This window comes from Ornithorhynchus anatinus, chromosome 8, assembly GCF_004115215.2.
Source record: "Ornithorhynchus anatinus isolate Pmale09 chromosome 8, mOrnAna1.pri.v4, whole genome shotgun sequence".
In the NCBI taxonomy this organism is placed as follows: Eukaryota; Metazoa; Chordata; class Mammalia; order Monotremata; family Ornithorhynchidae; genus Ornithorhynchus; species Ornithorhynchus anatinus.
Window position 1 is genome coordinate 36,354,999 of NC_041735.1, and position 19,830 is coordinate 36,374,828.

The 19,830-nt window shown below is 44.6% G+C and overlaps 1 protein-coding gene across 1 annotated transcript in view; it reads left to right on the forward strand.

Annotated features, from left to right (window-relative positions):
* The first annotated feature begins 4,945 nt into the window (after window positions 1-4,945).
* Window positions 4,946-19,830, forward strand: part of ULK4 (unc-51 like kinase 4) — a 497,317-nt gene continuing 482,432 nt past the window's right edge. Inside the window, 4 exon segments of the mRNA XM_029071432.2 lie at window positions 4,946-5,020; window positions 10,621-10,817; window positions 14,873-14,972; window positions 18,117-18,256. Coding sequence (XP_028927265.1) covers window positions 10,680-10,817; window positions 14,873-14,972; window positions 18,117-18,256 — 378 coding nt within the window. The 5' untranslated portion in view covers window positions 4,946-5,020; window positions 10,621-10,679.

The following is a 19,830-nucleotide window of genomic DNA, read 5'->3' on the forward strand; positions in this document are numbered from 1 at the left end:
GCTAAAATAGGTGGCACTTTAAACCATGTCTCTGGTGAGGGCCCTGGGTAGGATGGCCATCTGGATGTTTTCAGCTGACCTGCCTCTGTCTGGTAGTACAGTGCTAAGCCCTTCGAATAGTGCTCTGCACACAGTAAGTGCTCGATACATATGATTGAATGAATATTGATACAGAACATTCTTATTATGCCTGTTGAAAATATTTCACCACAGAATATCCCTCATCCACTGCTCCTGCAACCGTTTCACTGCTTGGATGTGGCTCTAGAGTTCCTCCAAAACTGAAAGGACTCTTGAGGGAGTGTGGAGATGGGGTTAAGGGAGCCTTTTTATGATATTTGTTAAGTGCTCACTTTGTATCAGGCACCGTTCTGAGCGCTGGGGTAGATACAAGTTAATCAGGCTGTCCCTGTCTCACATGGGGCTCTTGGGTAGGCAATGTGTCTGCTAGTTCTGTAGTACTGTACTCTTCCAAGTTCTTAGTACAGTGCTTTGCACATAGTAAGTGCTCAATAAATGCTACTGATTGACTAAGAAGGAGGGAGAACAGGTATCGAATCCCCATTTGGAAGCAGTGGAAACTGAGGCATAGAGAAGTTAAGTGACTTGTCTAAGGTCACACAGCAGGCAAGTGGGGGAGTAGGGATTAGAACCCAGGTCCTTTAGCTCCCAGGCCCATGCTCTAGCTACAAGGCCATGCTGCTTCCCTTGGAGAGAAAGGCCGAGGATGATGCAAAACTGCAAATGTGCAGCATTCTTTGCATCTCCTTGTGTGTAAGCGTGGGGGCCGCCATTGGTTAGAAAATGGCTCTGCTTGCAGTAAGCACTTAATAAATATGATTGATTAAACTCCATCCCAACCCACCCAATCACCAACTTGAACACTGTCACACATCGCCGGGGACAGGTTCTTTCGGAATCGGCGCGGCGAGAGAGAGAGAGGCCGGGGATGGAAAACCTGAGTTTTGTATAGGATTTACTCCGAGGGGCAAATTGAATTAATTATTTAGACACGACAATCAGCCTTCCCTTTTGGGGGAAACATGGTGTTAGAGCTTCCCTAATGGGAGGAAAACACTGATATGTTACTTGCGTGTGGCCGGACCCCCGAGCCCACTTATGATTTTCTCACAACGAGGTGAAGCGGCTGGCTCCCACCATGTGCTCGCCCCACCCAGGAGGAATCCACCTTTGCATTAAATACACATATGCATTAAACACTAATGAGTTACATACACTTATGAGTTAGATACACTTATGCGTTACATACACTTATGCGTTAAACCCAGTTATGCATTACCCACTTATGGTTACTCGCGCTTGGTGAGGTGGCTAGCTCCCACCCTGTTCACGTCCCCCTGGGGAGGCACCCACTTACACATCAAATCCATTTTTAACGTTACATACCCATGGTGAAGCATCTGGCTTCCAACCCCATGAGCTCTCAGCAGGACAGGACGCTCACCCATCCCACGGCTTCTCACACGGTGCAGGCAGAGTGGCCTTCTCACGCTCTGGACAGAGGCGACCCGCAGCCGGCTGCTGCGAGTCCCATTCCTCTGCACAGAAGGTTAGAGGCGGCAGGTATTTATCACCTGTGCCCTTAGGCCATTCCAGCTTCCGGCCTCAGTTTCTCCAATCTCTGCCCACCCCCCTCCTTCATTCCTAACTTGATTGGCACGGGGGCGAGGGGCACCTTCTGTATTCCCAGCTTGGGCTGTCAATCTGGCAGTTTGGGTTGTGGGGGCGGTGTCCCACCCTCACTTCCGAGTTCCGCCTGCTGGCTCAGGAGGTCACGAGATAGCATTTGACCTTGAGATGGTCGGTACCCCACGGTCACCTGGGACAGACACACACTCGATCTCATCACCTCTAGTCACTGCCCAGTCCTTACCCTCATCAATTCTGAAATCTCTCTATCTGACCACAACCTCCTCACCTGCCTTCTCCCCCACACACTGCCTCCCCGCAAACCTGTGCTATTCCCCCACAGAGACCTCTGATCTTTTGACCCCATCCAATTTTCTCAAGTCACCATGCCCCATTTAGCCTCCATAGCCAAGACTACCTTCCCTTGATGACCAAACTGGCAGTCTGAACACCACCCTCTCTACTGAATTCAACTCACTCACTCCCCTATCCTTTCTTCCATCTCATACCATTGACCCACAGCCCTGGATCACCTCCCCAGTCCACCTCCTTCACTCTTGTGCGTGAGCCTCAGTGCGCTGCTGGTGCAAATCCAAATATCAGGCCGACTTCGTCCACTTCAAGTTAATCCTTGTGTGCTTTAACTCTGCCCTTTCTTCTGCCCAGCAAAATTATTTCTCTGTTCTTATTGCCCCACCCCCCCATGCCCATCACTCTCTCCAGTTGTTCCAGACATTTAACTTCCTCCTCAAGGCTTCTTCTCCCCTTCTTGCCCACCAACCCCTCGCCTCCCCCATGCCTTATTCCTAGTGACCTGGCCACGTACTTTATTGAGAAAATTGACACTCTCAGATGTGATCTCCCTAAAATCCCCCCGCCCCTTCCTAACCCCTCCCCTCCCCTTCCCCCAGCCTCTTCTTCAACTTTCTCATCTTTCCCAACAGGATCTCTAGAGGAGATCTCCTGCTTTCTCTCAAAATCCGCCCCCCTGCATCTGCACATCCAACCCCATTCCTTCAAACCTCATCAAAACGCTCACTTCCTCCCCTCTTCCCTCCCTAACCGCCACCATCAATGGCTTCTTCCCCACTGCTTTCAAACATTCCCATGTCTTCCCTATCCTAAAAAAAACCCCCTCTCTTGACCCAACGGCTCCCTCCAGTTCTCACCCCATCTCCCTCCTACCTTTCTTCTCCAAATCTTTGAGCGACTTGTCTATACCCACTGTCTCAAGTTCCTCTCCTCTTGTTTTCTGCTTGAGCCCCTCCAATCTGGCTTCAGTCCCCTTCACTCCATAGAAACCGCCCTCTCAATGGTCACCAGTGATCTCCTTCTTGCCAGATCCAACAACCTCTACTCCATCCTAATCCTCCTCGACCACTCAGCTGCCTTCAACACTGTCGACCATCCCCTTCTCCTGGAAACACTATCCAATTTTGGCTTTACTGACACTGTACTCTCCTGGTTCTCCTCCTATCTCTCTGGCCTCTCATTCTCATTCTCTTTCATTGACTCCCCCTCTACCTCCCACCCCCTAACTGTGGGTGCCCCTCAAGGTTCAGTTCTGGGTCCCCTTCTATTCTCCATCTACACCCACTCCCTTGGAAAACTCATTTGCTCCCATGGTTTCAGCTGCCACCTCTAAGCAGATGATACCCAAATCTCCATCTCCAAACCCGATCTCTCTCCTTCTCTCCAGTCTCGCATTTCCTCCTGCCTTCAATATACCTCTACTTGGATGCCCTCCCGTCACCTCAAACTTAACATGTCCAAAACAGATCTCCTTATCTTCCCACCCAAACCCAACCTCTCCATGACTTTCCCATCACTGTAGGTGGCATCACCATCCTTCCTGTCTCACAAGTCCATGAGGCCTTAGCCTTGACTCCTCTCTCTCATTCGATCCACGTATTCAATCCGCCACTAAATCCTGTCAGTTCCACCTTCACAACCCTTGCTAAAACCCACCCTTTCATCTCCATCCAAACCGCTATCACGTTAATACAATCACTTATCCTATCCCACTTTGATTCATTCCAATGAATGAATGAAAGAGTGAGTGAATGAATGAGTGAATGAATGAATGAGTGAGTGAATGAATGAGTGAGTGAGTGAATTAATGAATAAATGAAAGAGTGAATGAATGAAAGAGTGAGTGAATTCATTCAATATTCAATAGTATTTATTGAGCGCTTACTATGTGCAGAGCACTGTACTAAGCACTTGGAATGTACAAATTGGTAACAGATAGAGACAGTCCCTGCCCTTTGATGGGAATGAAAGTGAGTGAATGAATGAATGAATAATAATAATGTTGGTATTTGTTAAGCGCTTACTATGTGCAGAGCACTGTTCTAAGCGCTGGGGTAGACACAGGGGAATCAAGTTGTCCCACATGGGGCTCACAGTCTTGATCCCCATTTTACAGATGAGGAAACTGAGGCGCAGAGAAGTTAAGGGACTTGCCAACAGTCCCACAGCTGACAAGTGGCAGAGCCGGAATTCGAACCCATGACCTCTGACTCCAAAGCCCGTGCTCTTTCCACTGAGCCACGCTGAGTGAGTGAGTGAATGAATGAATGACAGAGTGAATGAATGAATGAAGGAGTGAGTGAGTGAATTAAAGAATGAATGAATGAATGAATGAAGGAGTGAGTGAGTGAATAAATGAATGAAAGAGTGAGTGAATAAATGAATGAATGAAAGAGTGAGTGAGTGAGTAAATGAATGAATGAAAGAGTGAGTGAATAAAGGAATGAATGAGTGAATGGATGGATGAATGAATGAAAGAGTGAGTGAATGAATGAAAGAGTGAGTGAGCGAATGAATGAATGAAAGAGTGAAAGATTGAATGAGTGAGTGAATGAATGAATGAAAGAGTGAGTGAATGAATGAATGAAAGAATGAGTGAATGAATGAATGAGTGAGAGAATGAATGAATAAGTGAGTGAGTGAATGAATGAATGAAAGCCAGGGGGCGAAGCGTCCCCTGCCCGGGGATGACGGGTGGGCGGGGCCGGGCGTGTCGATTGGTCGTTACCGGCCTCGGCCAATCAGCATCGCCGCCGCTTAGCCAACCGCGTCCCCTCCCTCCTTCCGGCGTCCAGCGGCTGCCCTGGCAACGGCGTGGACTGATCCAACGGCGAAGACGGGGGGGTCCTCCCGGGGCCGGCGCGCTCCCCCCGTGGAACCGCCGGGCGATGCGAGGCTCCTCCCGCCTCTTCTCCCCTCCCGCCCCGGGAGTGGACCGGTCCGGAGGGGCGGGGGCGGCGAGGCCGGGGCCGAGCTGGGGATGCGCATGCGCCCTGGCTCCTGCCCGTTCCCACGCTCGGGCGTTTGAGCCTCGGCCGCCTCGGACGCTCCGCCGACGGTTAGTGCATAAGTAGGACCCGGGTGGGGGGGGGAGGGGTCGCACCATCCGGGGCCTGGCAGCCAGCAGGTCCTGGGTGCTAATCCCGCCTCCCCGGTGACCTTCCCCGGGCCGCAGTTCCCCCCTCTGCCGGACGGGGGCGCAGCCCGGCCAGCCCACGTGGGCCGGGGACCCGGTCTGCTTGCATCCGCCCCCAGCGCTTAGGGCAGTGCTTGGCACACAGGGAGGGTTTAAGAGCTGCCCCCTTAATTTCGGGGTCCCTCCTGCTCCTCCTCCTCCCCCCTTGGGGGCTGCCGGGCCCGCGGCGCGGCGTCTGTTCCGGTTGCCAAGGTTACAGCCCCGCCCCCGCCCCGCCCAACTGCCCCTCCCGTGGGATGCTCAGCCCGGCCTCTTCTTCCTCCTCTTCCTCCTTTTGCTCTCTTCCTCTCTTCTTCCTCCTCATTTTTCTCTTTCTCCCTTCTTCCTCCTCTTTCTCTTTTTCTCTCTTCCTCTTTTCCTCTCTTCTTCCTCCTCACCTTTCTCTGTTCTTCATCCTCTTCCTCTTTTTCTCTCTTCCTCTCTTCTTCCTCCTCATCTTCCTCTTTCTCTTCCTCTCTTCTCTCTCATCTTCCTCTTCCTGTCTTCTTCCTCCTCATCTTCCTCTTCCCTTCTCTTCCTCTTTCTCCTTTCTCTTTTTCTCTCTTCTTTCTCTTCCTCCTCTTCTTTCTCCTCTTCCTCTTCCTTCTCATCTTCCTCCTCTTTCTCTTCCTCTATCCTCTTCTTCCTTCTCTTCCTCTTCTTCTCTTTCTCTTCCTTCTAGTTCTCCTTCTCTTCCACCTCTCCTTTCTCCTTTCTCCTCTTTCTCTTCCTCCTCTTCTTCCTCCTTTCTCCTCCTTTTTCTCTTCCTCCTCTTCTTTTGCTTCCTCCTTCTCTTCTTCCTCTTTCTCTTTTTCCTCTCTTCCTCTTTTCCTCTCTTCTTCCTCATCTTTCTCTCCCTCTTTCTCTTCCTCTCTTCTCTCTTCTTTCTCCTCATCTTCCTCTTCTTCTTTTCTTTTCTTCCTCTTTCTCCTCCTCTTTCTTCTCTTCCTCTTCTTCTTCCCCCTTCTTTTTCTCCTCCTCCCTCTCTTTTTCTCTCTTTCTCTTCCTCTTCCTATTTCTCCTCCTCTCCCTCTTCCTCCTTCTCTTCTCTTCCACCTCTTCTTTCTCCTTTCTCCTCTTTCTCTCTTTTTCTTTTCCTTTCTCTTCTTTCTCCTCCCCTTTCTCTTCCTCTTTCTCTTCCTTCTCCCCTTGGCGTAGTGGCTAGAGCAGGGCCTGGGAGTCAGAAAGCCATGGGTGCTAATCCCGCATCTGCCACTTGTCTGCTGTGTGACCTTAGGCAAATCACTTCACTTCTCTAGACCTTGGTTACCTCATCTGTAAAATGGGGTTTGAGACTGTGAGCCTCATGTGGGATAGGGACAGTGTCCAACCCAGTTTGCTTGTAACCACCCCAGTGCTTAGTACAGTGCCTGGCACATAGTTAAGTGCTTAACAAATACCACAATTATTATTCCTTCTCTTCCTCCTCCTCATCCTCCCCCTTTTCTCTTCTTCCTCCTCTTTCTCTTCCTCCTCCTCTTCCTATTTATATTGATGTCTGTTTATTTGTATTGATATCTGTCTCCCCTCCATCCCACTAAACTCTGAGCTCGTTGTGGGCAGGGATTGTCTCCCTTCATTGCTGTATTGTACTTTCCCAATCACTTAGTACAGTGGTCTGCATGCAGTAAGTGCTTAATAAATATGATTGAATTCATGAATCTTCCTCCTCTCCCTCTTCTTCCTTTCTTCTCTCACTTTGTGTCTCCTCCTGCACCCCTCTTCCTTCCCTTCCCCTTGCCCTTTGGGTGCGGGGATACTCCCTGTATGGTTTTTGCTGAGGAGAGACCATAAAACGGGTTGTGGGCAGCGACTGTGTCCCTTATATCATCCTCTTCCAAGTGCTTAGTACAGAGCTCTGCGCACAGTGCTCAGTAAATACCATTGACTTGACTGACATGCCTGCGAGTCAGAAGGACCTGTGTTCTAATATCAGCTTTGCCACTTGTCTGCTGTGTGACCTCAGGCAAGGCACTTCACTTCTCTGGGCCTCAGTTCCCTCATCTGTGAAATGGGGATTAAGACTATGAGCCCATGTGGGACAGGGACTGTGTCCAACTTGATTTGTTTGTATTCACCCCAGCGCTTTAGAACCATGCTTGGCATATTGTAGGCGCTTAACAAATACCATTATTATTATAAGTGATTGGTAAAAACCACATGGCCTAGGGGATAAAGCACGGGCCTGGGAGTCAGAAGGGCATGGGTTTTAATCCCAACTCTGCCACTTTTCTGTTGTGTGACCTTGGGCAAGTCACTGGTCCTCAGTTCCCTCATCTTTAAAATGGGGCTTGAGATTTTGAGGTCCACGTGGGACAGGGCACTGTGTCCAACCCGGTTGGCTTGTATCCACCCCCAGCGCTTAGTAGAGTCCCTGGCACATAGTAAGCACTTACCAAATACCATTATCATCATTATACTATCCATTCATTCATTCAATAGTATTTATTGAGTGCTTGCTATGTGCAGAGCACTGTACTAAGCGCTTGGAATGGACAGTTTGGCAACCTATTGAGACAATCCCTGCCCGATGACGGGCACACAGTCTAAAGGGGGGAGACAGATGGTAGAGCAAAACAGAACGAAACAAAAACAAGACAACAAAGTAGACTGTGAGCTGGTTGCGGGCAGGGAATGTGCCTGTTTACGGTTATAGTGTAATAATAATAACGTTGGTATTTGTTAAGTGCTTACTATGTGCAGAGCACTGTTCTAAGCACTGGGGGAGATACAGGGTAATCCCGTTGTCCCACGTGAGGCTCACAGTCTTAATCCCCATTTGACAGATGAGGGAACTGAGGCACAGAGAAGTGAAGTGACTTGGCCACAGTCACACAGCTGACGAGCGGCAGAGTCGGGATTCGAACCCTTGACCTCCGACTCCCAAGCCCGGGCTCTTTCCACTAAGCCACGCTGCTTATCAACTAACTCTCCCAAGCGCTTATTACAGCCCTTTGCACATAGTAAGCGCTCAACGAATGCGATCAAATCAAATTATTATCAAGAGCCTGCAGCTGCTTATGGATTCAACCACCTGCACGTGGAGAGGCCGGGCGGGGTCTTGGCAGGTGTGAAGGCCCCCGGGCCCTGATTGCCCCTCAGTCCCCGTGGGATTTGCTTGCTGCTTTAGCCTCAGGCTCCCTAATTCCTCCTTTTCCAACTATCATCCAATTTATAATGAATTTGGAGGTTGACTTGTTTTGGAATCCTCGCCTTTGTTGACTAAAGTTGTTGGCGCTCCATTGTTTTCAGCCTGCCTCCTCTGAAGTGTGAGTCCTGGGTGGAGCTGTGTTTTGTCTCCTTTTGGATTTTATCTGCTCAGTAATCTGGCCTCAATCAGTGATATCTAGTGAGCGCTGATTGTGTGCAGAGCACTGTGCTTAGGGGAGAGCAGTATAATAGGGGAGGTGCCCTACTACAACAAGCTTTATTTTACCGAGGGCTCAGTTTGGGTCCAGCACTGGGCTAAACGCTTGGGAGCAGGATGAAGTGGTTACGGTGGAGGATTTTTACAGTGTCGCGGGGGATGCAGATTCTAAAACAGATTGATGATGATGGCATTTGTTAAGCGCTTACTATATGCAAAGCACTCTTCTAAGCGCTGGGGAGGATGCAAGGTAAGAATAATAATAATGTTGGTATTTGTTAAGCGCTTACTACGTTTAGAGCACTGTGCTAAGCGCTGGGGTAGATACAGAGGAATGAGGTTGTCCCACGTGAGGCTCACAGTCTTCATCCCCATTTTACAGGTGAGGGAGCTGAGGCCCACAGTCACACAGCTGACAAGTGGCAGATCCGGAATTCGAACCCAGGACCTCTGACTCCCAAGCCCGGGCTCTTTCCAGCCACGGATCATGTGGGGCTCACAGTTTTAACCCCCATTTTACAGTTGAGGGAACTGAGGCACAGAGAAGTTAAGGGACTTGCTCAAAGTCACACAGCTGACAAGCAGCGGAGGCAGGATTAGAACCCATGACCTCCGAGTCCCCAGCCCGTGCTCTTTCCACTGAGCCACACAGCTTCTCTAGCAGATTGCAGGAAGGGAGGGAGATTAATGGCATGTGCTTGAATTTTGTGGTCAGGAGGGATTGGGGAGAGTGCTGAAGCCATTAGAGGTGGAAAATTCACGTGGAGAGGTGAGGGAGAAGAAGATGATGGGGGTGGAGGGGGAGAGATGAGAAACTGGGGCTTCCAGAAAGTAGGGCTTTAGCAGCACCCAGTTTAGTAAATCCCATTACTAATACCTCGACTTTGGTGAACCAGCTGCTTTTATCTTTTTTATTCAATAGTATTTATTCAGTAGTGTTTATTGAGCACTTACTATGTGCGGAGCACTGTACTAAGCGCTCGGAATGTACAAATCGGCAACAGATACAGTCCCTGCCCTTTGACAGGCTTACAGTCTAATCGGTATTGGTATTTTATGGTATTGGTTAAGCACTTACCCTGTGCCAGGCACTGTTCCAAATATTAAGGTAGGTACAAGGTAATCAGGTTGGACACAGTCCATGTACCACAGAGGGTTCTTAGTCTTAATCCCCATTTTTCAGATGAGGCTCAGAGAAGTTAGTGATTTACCTAAGGTCACACAGCAGACAAGTGGCGGAGCCGGAATTAGAACCCTGGTCCCGCAGACTCTCAGGCAGGTCCTCTATTCACTAGGTTTGTGGGGGCAGTGGGAGTGGTCAGTTATTTGCTATATCACTGACCTGCCCTGGCCTCCTGTTTCATATTTCATATTTGAAGATAAGCAGTGCTAATGCTTTTGCGAGAAGCAGCGTGGCTCAGTGGAAAGGGCCCGGGCTTGGGAGTCAGAGTTCATGGATTCTAATCCCGGCTCCGCCACTTAATGTTGGTATTTGTTGAGCGCTTACTATGTGCAGAGCACTGTTCTAAGCGCTGGGGTAGACACAGGGGAATCAGGTTGTCCCACGTGGGGCTCACAGTCTTAATCCCCATTTTGCAGATGAGGTAACTGAGGCACAGAGAAGTTAAGTGACTTGCCCACAGTCACACAGCTGACAAGTGGCAGAGCTGGGATTCGAACTCATGACCTCTGACTCCAAAGCCCGGGCTCTTTCCACTGAGCCACGCTGCTTCCCATAGTCCCAAGTCCCAGCAGTGACTTGCCTGCTGTGTGACTTTGGGCAAGTCACTTAACTTCTCTGTGCCTCAGTTACTACCTCATCTGTAAAATGGGGGTGAAGACTGTGAGCCCCACGTGGGACAAGCTGATGACCTTGTATCTCCCCCAGCGCTTAGGAAAGTGCTTGGCACATAGTAAGCGCTTAACAAATGCCATCATTATTATTATTACCTGCCCTGGTCTCCTATTTCATATTTCATATTTGAAGATAAGCAATGCTAATGTTTTTTGTTTATGATGTCCTGTGTAGATATTAGGCGAATGCTGTGACAAAATATTTAAGCATGAATTAAAAAAAAACTAGAGTGATCTTTTTTTCCTTTCTTTTTGTTTTAAGGTGGTGGGAGTAAATTTAAATGAACACTCATCATTTATGGGATGTAAATTTATTTGAAGATGGACAATTTTATTCTTTATGAAGAGATTGGAAGGGGAAGCAAGACCACTGTGTACAAAGGACGGCGGAAAGGCACCATTGATTTTGTGGCCATTCTTTGCTCTGATAAAAGCAAAAGAGCTGAATTAACTAATTGGGTAAGAAAAAAGTCCTCTCATTCTCTGGTAAAGACAGATTGTAAAACTAGTTTTATACTAGTGTCAGTGAACTTTTTCTGTCCAAGCTCCATACTTTGAATGGTTTCTTTTTCCAGGTGTGATGAAAACTCACAATTAAACTTGAAGAGTAACTATTTGCGGAGTTAGGGGAGGAATTCAATAATTCAATCAGTTGTATTTATTGAGCGCTTACTGTGAGTTTATCTGTGGGGCTGGGAAGTATTATAGTCCCAGGATAGAGCCAGGGTGTTCAGAGTCTCATATTTAATGTAAAAGAGCAATTTTAAAATGATTTACTGGATTGTATTAATCCAGCCTCACAGATAAATTAAAAAAATCTTCAGGTTGCTGCCCACAGAATTGACATCACCCTTACTCATTGATATCCTTTATCCCCTTGCTCACTGTGGTCAAGTGCTCCTGCTAAATTAAGAAAGCACAAATATTTCTCCTTAAATATTTTAGACTATTAACATTAGACTCCATATAAATTAAAAACGGAGTAAATTTCTCTTAATCTTCCTGCCTGATTTTTTTCACCTCCTGATTTAAGCACTGCTTATGCAAGTATGTAACTTTCCCAAACTCTGCAAACAGTAAGCACTCAAATACCTTTAGTTAACCCGGGGGATTGTCAAAGTGAATCCTTTCCTTAAGTGAATTTGCTGTCTGGGCAAGTGAAAGACTTTTGCAGGCAAAGTGTCAAGTCAGACCTGAAAGAGTCAAAACCAGTGCATTTCATTCAATAGTACTTATTGAGTGCTTACTATGTGCAGAGCACTGTACTAAGCACTTGGAATGTACTAATCTGCAACAGAGACAGTCCCTGCCCAGTAACGGGCTCTTTTTGGGCATATACATATGGAGTTATAGCTTTAAATAGTTGCACTTTGTCGCAAGTTTGGAATTTTTAATTTTTCATGATTAAGACTGTGATGCTCATCAACTTTGTGAATAAATTTCAAAGGCTTTCATGACTATAAAACTTTGCACTCTTACTGCTCCCATCTACTGGTCCCATCTCTTCCCCTCTTAACCCCTATTTATTACTCCCTTCTACACAGTAACTTAGAACAAAAGTATACAAGGATCTGTTTAAGGATGTACACCTAGTCCCTTCTGCAATAAACTTTCATTAAACTTGTTAATAAAGACTAGAATATCAGAAACGATCCTTTAGACTGTAAGCTCATTGTGGGCTGAACGTGACTACCAACTCTGTAATGTTGACCTCTCTGAAGCGCTTAGTACAGTGCTCAGTAAACAGTAAGTGCTCAATAAATGCGACTGATTTAATTTCTTTTAAACCCACTCCCTGATTTTCCACTAAGATCATCTCGATTGAAATTCAGGTGTCGAAATGAGCTTGACTCATTTTAGGTTCTGCTTTGTAAGCAATCAGTTGTATTGATTTGTATTTAACATTTTCAGAATATCAGGTGTTCATTACTCGTTTTGCCCAATGAAAGCTTAAGGGGCGACTTGCCACAAAGGATGTCCAAGGGTGACCTCTTCCCCTTTAACTGACACCCAACTGCTGTACTTTAACTGCCTTCCACTTCATTTCCCTCATACAAAGACATTATTATTATGATGCCCTCCTTCGAATGTTGATAAATACTCTCTGGTAGGCCCTCTGGAGGGGCCAAGTCATCGATTGAATCAGGAGTCTGCCCGGAGAGAGGAACTTTCTGGAGTTATTGGACTTGACTCTCCTCCCAGTAAACTGCTTTTCTCATTCCTGCCGGGAACTCCTCGGGAAGCTCAAGCCAGAGAATCCTTACTGCTGTGGGCCTGGTTTCCCTAGGGATTCCTCGCATCTGCCCCTCATTTCCCCTTCCGCTTTTCCAAGAGAATCCCAGTACCAGCTGTTTACTTGGAACTTGTGGAATGGAGTAGGGGCAGGGCTTTGAAAGGTTAGTTTCCTAGGGGGTGGTACTTTGAGTGAAACAGAGCTTGGGAGCAGAAAGAGCAGCCTGCTCAGCCTCTGGTGATGGCACGAAGAGTAATGTCCAGCCATTCTGCCCTTCTAGCCTCCTGAGCTTTCCCCTTCATGCTCGATTTATTCTATTTTTATTTGATCCTCCCTTACTATATTTTAATGTGATGACCTTTATCCAGAGAGATTTGATCTGAGGAAAAAAATTAAACATTCATTCAGTCCTATTTATTGAGCTCTTACTCTGTGCACTTGGGAATAACAATAAACAATAGCAATAAACAGACACATTTCCTGCCTACAATAAACTTACAATCTAGAAGGGGGAGATAGACATCAATACAAATAAATTACTGATATGTACCTAAGTGCTATGGGGCTGGGAAGGTGAAAGAACAACTCCTCTTCCTTTGTATTCTATTTTTTTTAAAGGGGAGTTTCATCTGTTGTTGGGAAGGTGGTCTTTTCCAAGCTCACTGTTGGGTGATTTCTGTTTGAATGTACAGCAAGATAAAACAGTGGAATAAATCATCTTCGAACATTTCCCCCTGGCTGACTTCAGAGTCACCGTTACCACCCACAAAAGATGTGGGTGCTCATCCACGGACGGAGTCTACTTTTAGAAATAGTGTTGCCTAGTGGATAGAGCATGAGCCTCACAGTCAGAGGGACCTGGGTTCTAATCCTGGCTCTGCCACCTATCTGCTGCGTGACCTTGTGCAAGTCACTTTACTTCTCTGTACCTCACTTACCTCGTCTGTAAAATGGGCATTAAGACAGTGAGCCCCATGTGGGACAGAGACTTTGTCCAACCTGATTAGCTGGTAAATACTCCAGCGCTTAGTATGTAGTAAAGGTTTAACAAATGCCATAAAAAGTTGTATATTGAACAGTTAAATCAGTTTTGCAATGCACTGTCTTGTAATTTCTACCTTTTGGTTTGTGAAGTTTACATCTTCATAATATATCCTTCAGCTGTTTTAAATAGCCTTAGTTTGGGGGTATCTGTTAAGCATTTGATATTTGAATAAAGAGTCTCGTTAACTTGATACTCTGAAATTCAGTTCTCCCTGAGAATTGGCATCCAAACCTTTCTTTCCTTGTTTCCCAAAACCTGTTGTGGGTTTTGGTCATCTTCTTAAGCCACCCTAACTGCAATTTTCTTTTGAATTGTCTTTCCTACTTAAAAGATGAAAAGAAATTTCCTTCAAATATTTTTTTAGACCTTTCTTGTTACCATTGCTAGGTGTTAGTTCAGTGTTATTAAGGTTTATTGATTGTGTGTTTCCGTAAATATTTGTAGGTATAGGAAGTTCATTTTCAAATGGTTTTTTGGAACAACTTATCTTGAGAGAATATGAACTGATAATTTGAATAATAATAAAAATTCTAGTACTTCAGCACTTTGTGCCCAGCACTGTCCCTGTGTCACAGGGCGCTCACAGGCTAAATAGGAAAACAGATGGGGAAGCAGCGTGGCTTAGTGGAAAGAGCCTGGGCTTTGGAGTCAGAGGTCATGGGTTCGACTCTCAGCTCTGCCACTTGTCAGCTGTGTGACTGTGGGCAAGTCACTTAACTTCTCTGTGCCTCAGTTACCTCATCTGTAAAATGGGTATTAACTGTGAGCCTCACATGGGACAACCTGATTACCCTGTATCTACCCCAGGGCTTAGAACAGTGCTCTGCACATAGTAAGCGCTTAACAAATACCAACATTATTATATCGAATCCCCATTTTATCGATGAGGGAATTGAGACACAGAGAAGTTTGGAGACTTGTCCAAGGTCACACAGCAAGCGAGTGGCGGAGCCAGAATTATAAACCAGGTCCTCTAACTCAATCAATGCTAATTTATTAAGTATTTACCGTGTGCAGAGTACTGTACTTTTTCCACCTGGCCATACTGGTTTCCTAGGTGCGAGCTCCCTATGTGGGGAAAAACAGTAGATGTAGAACTAATTGAACCAATGAATTGTAGTAGAATTTACTTGAAATTTAAGAGGGAAGGGAGTAATGATACTTTCTCAAGTTAAAGGACTTTATAATTGCTCGACTTTATGGTATGACATCTATACAATAAATATTTTGTTATAGGTTCGTCTTACCCATGAAATTAAACACAAGAATATAGTAACTTTTCATGAATGGTATGAAACCAGCAACCACCTCTGGATGATACTGGAACTGTGCACAGGTAAGGTCAATCCATCAGTGGGATTTATTGAGTGCTTACTGTTGGCAGAGCACTGAATTCAGCACTTGGGAGAACACAAAATCAATGTTATTGTAAAAAAAAAAAATCTTGGTTTTTTTTTTTTTTTTTTGATTTCCAAACTATTTGATGTGGTTGGACCACCTATTGGCAACATTAGCAGTAGATAATATTTGAATAATGTTTTTATTTTTCCAAAGAACTTTCACATTATCTCATTTTTCTCTTTGCAACTCTTATAGGGAAAGAATCTTCTTATCCCCCTTTTATCGTTGAGAAAACTGTGGCAGAGGGCAATAAGCCACTTGCCCGAAGTCACACAGCTGGGTGGTGGTAAGGTTGGGACTAAATTCCAGGTCTTCCAGACCTGTTCTCTTCCTACTAGACTCCATCTCCTCACCCTTGGAGTTTAGGCACATATAAATCACAACTTGAAACTCTGGGGATGGGTGGAGGATTCTGTGGCTTGCTGGTGGAAAGAGAGTTTTGTAGTTCTGAAATTATCACACCAGAATGCTGGAGCATAAGAACTCACAATCACGTCTAGACAGTGAGCCTGTTGTTGGGCAGGGATTGTCTCTATTTGTTGCTGAATTATACTTTCCAAACACTTAGAACAGAGCTCTCTGCATGCAGTAAGTGATCAATAAATACGACTGAATGAATGAATAAGCTCTGGATCTCAAGTTGGGGGTGGCCCCAAATTACCCTTCAGTGTCTGTCCCTACCGAGGGCACCATCTCGAAAGGCCTAAGGCATTCTTGAGTGCTGCAGGTGTCTGTTTAGCAACCTTGGTATGAAATGATCTTATGTGTTGTAGGGCTGTTAATTGCAAGTGGCAAAGTAATTGGGATAGAGTCACAGACAAGGGGAACCATTCCATCAAATGAGGATTGAATTCCATTTTTAAGGCATCCATTTATTCACTCTAGTCTATAAAATTAATTTATCCAAATAATGTGTTCTGAGTTGATCAAATTAGATTCTGTGATGGTCTTCTGGCATTTGCATTTCTGGTCTCACTAATCATTATGAAATAAAATAATTCACTTTAGCTTGGAAGTAGTTATTCCATTGGCATTTCTACATTTACTTTCTACTTTTAGAGACATGTCAAAAAAGGATCAGTAAATAAGAGGCTTATGGCTATTTGGGGTTTTCAAATTTCCGACTTAAATTACTTAGACATTTAGGAATATAGTACCTTGTAACTGGGTAGATTCCATTTGCATTTTCTTTTCCTCAGTTCAAATAAGGCAGTCTTGAGCAGAATCAATCAAGGAAGCATTTCTGATTACTATTTGCAACTGGTCCAAATCCAGTGTTGAGGAAATTTACATTTTTCATTAATATTTATTAATCTGAAATTAATAATGAAACTTTGACTAAATTATCTCTGACTTCTGTGATAAATTATTCCTTGCAGTCTGGGATTATAAAGTCAGTTCTATCTGAAGCATTTTTTTTAAGAACTTTATTCAGTTATAAATGTCTCCAAAGAGTCAATCTTCTTATCCCCAAATAAAAGCCCAGTTTTTAATTAAAGGTATTAGCATCCACAAAATATCATCTCTTCTTCCAAGGCTCTTTGGGGAACAAGAAAAATAATTTGGAGGCATAGTATAGGTGGCATTTTCAGAGGAAATATTCTTGGAGAGATAATGAACTACCCAAATGAGAATGCTGCCAAAACCAGAAGCCAGGGTAAATTGACAGAATTTTGATGAAGTAGTGGCGATAAGACAAGAAATGAGATAAAAATTAATCAAAGACGTCAAGGGGAACAAAAAAAATCAATTTGAAACTTCTACCCTAATATTTTCTATAAGTTTTCTTTAATCTATCAGACTGGAGTTGAGCAGAAGTGGCTACTATGTCCAATGTCCTAAGGTTCTCTGTAGTCACCTGGACATCTGATTAGAGTGCCCAATCAGTGGAATTTATTGAGTGCTTACCGTGGGTGGGACACTGTACAAAGCCCTTGGGAGAATAGAGTATAACGGAGTTGATCGACCCATTCCCTGCTCACAACAAGCCCAACAGACCTAGCAGTTTGGAGGAGATCTGTAGCGGAATTCCACTTTGCCATCAGGGAGCCGACCCCCTTAGTGTGGTATAGATCAGCAAGAGTGGCAGTTCTCGTGGCTCTCCTCTCCTTGTTCAGGAGCGAGAGTCTGGTGGAATGCACCATGACTTGGGAACATAGCTGTGTCCTTTGGATTACCAATTCTTCATGCTCGTAAAGTCGGTTAAATTCCATTAAAAAAAATACATTTCACTTTCTCAGATGACCCTTCCAGTTGGTAAAGAAACTCTAAACAAAATGCCCAAAGCTTTGGTGTAATGCACTGTGACATTATCTCTGCAATAATGTCATTATTTTTTTTGTATGTCAGTAAATCAATTGTATTTGAGTGCTTACTATGTAGGGAGCACTTTACTAAATAATGTTGGTATTTAAGTGCTTACTATATGCAGGGCACTGTTCTAAGCCCTGGGGTAGATATAGGGCCATCAGGTTGTCCCACATGAGGCTCACAGTCTTAATCCCCATTTTACAGATGAGGGAACTGAGGCACAGAGAAGTGAAGTGACTTGCCCACAGTCACACAGCTGACAAACACTTGGGAGAGTACAGTATAATGATAAATGGACACATTTCCTGCCCACAGTGAGCTTACTGTCTAGAGGGGGACAGACATTAATATAAATAAATTACAGATATGTTCATAAGTGCTGTGGGGCTTGGGGGTCATGTGCAGGGAATGAATAAAGGGAGTAAGTCACAGCAATGCAGAAGGGAGGGGGAGAAGAGGAGATGGGAGCTTAGTCAGGGAAGGTCACTTGGAGATGTGCTTTGAGCACTTACTGTGTGCAGAGCACTGTACTAAGCACTTGAGAGAGTACAATACAGCAGGTCATGGGCAGGACGTGGGCCAAGAAGTCGGTGGTGAGATAGATGAGATCGAGGTACAGTGAGAAGGCTAGCATTAGAGGAGAGTTGTATTTGCCAAACTCAGAAAATACACTTGTCTATCTGCACTGATATGAGTAGGATGGCAACAATCTTTCTTTCCATTCTCACTTTATTATTTATTCATCAGGAATGATTCTTATATATTGCAGGTGGTTCCTTAGAAATGGTTATTGCTCAAGATGAACATCTCCCTGAAGATGTAGTAAGAAAGTTTGGTATTGATTTGGTTACTGGGCTACATTACATTCATGAACATGGAATTCTTCTTTGTGATATTTCACCTGGAAAGGTAATCATAGCATTGGTTTTATTGTTTTTGTACTAGTATTTGATGTTCTCCGAGTTCCCTTTGAGATATTTTAATGATTACAAGACATAACAGCACCTTCAGTCCTTCATATCTGTAGGGTATTTTAAAATTCTAGGGACTATTAAAAACCATATCTGTAAATTATGTTAATGTCTGTCTCTCCTTCTGGACTGTAGGCTCCTTGTGGTCAGGGAACATATCTATCAACTCCGTATTCTCTCAAGCGCTTAGTACAGTGCACTGCCCATAGTAAACAATAGATAAAATTGTTCAATAAAAACCACCTGATTCATCAGAATTGAAATTAAACTAACCCATATAGGTAGCTCTTAGAACATAAAGCAAGGTCTCCCTCCTTTCAGAGCTCTTATAGTAATTTCTTTATATAGCTCCTAATTGTGGCCCGAAAGGTAAATTTAATAGAGGAAATAAGACTATACAATATATTTTTAACCTCCTGAGCAATACTGTATAGAGAACACAATTGTCTTTATTCATCATATGAAAGCAGTTTTTGTTTTCTTCATCCATTAGTGTTTGTGAATTTAGGATTTAGGTCTATCCTGGTACATGAGCTTTCAGGAATTAATCTTTGCCCTGGTTAATTTTAGGTCAGAGTAACCCCAACTAAGCTCCTCTGACTTAATGGGAAAAATTATGGAGGGTAATGGGTTAGTTTTTTGGTGACTATAGGCAGCTGAACTAGATAATTCATCAGGTCTTCCAAAAACTTTTGCATCAATAGCAGGATTGTTTTTACTCGATTATCCTCAGCGGTATATGGAAGCAGCAGTGATACATGGTTTGGGGGTATTTAGGATGCTCATTAATCTGATGTCATTTGAACCACTAGAAAGTAATTATAGTATTTGAGTGCTTACTGTGTGCAGAGCACTTTACTAAGTACTTGGGAGAGTATAACAGAGTTCACAGACACATTCCCTGCTCCCAGCGATCTTACAATCTAAAGGGGGAGACAGACATTAATATAAATAAATAATAAGTACTGTAGGGCTGAGGGAGGGGGAATAAAGGAGCAAATCTAAGTGCAACTATAGTGTTCCTTTGGAAAGTTGTGAAACTCTTAAGCAGTGGTAATAATAATCATCATCAACATGTATTGAATATCAATTTACAGAGCACTGTACTGGGCGCCTGGGAAAAATACAGGAGAATTTAAGACATGACCTTTGCCCTTGCCTTTAGGGGAAATAAGCAGATATAAATGGCAAAGATAATAAAAACAAGAATAAGAGCATTACTACAAATGATAAAAGCAAAAGCAGGCACATAAAATAGGTACAAACGAGACTGTAGTCTGTAGACTGTAAGCTCGTTATGGGCAGGGAACGTATCAGTTGTATTTATTGTTTGCTTATTGTGTGTAGAGTATTGTAATAAGCACTTGGGAGAGTACAGTATAGGGAGTTGACAGACACATTCCCTACCCACAACACGCTTACCGTCTAGGGGGCTATTATATATGTGCTATTTCTGTCATATAATACCGTTCCAAGCTCTTACTACAGTGCTCCGCACGAGGTAAGCACCCA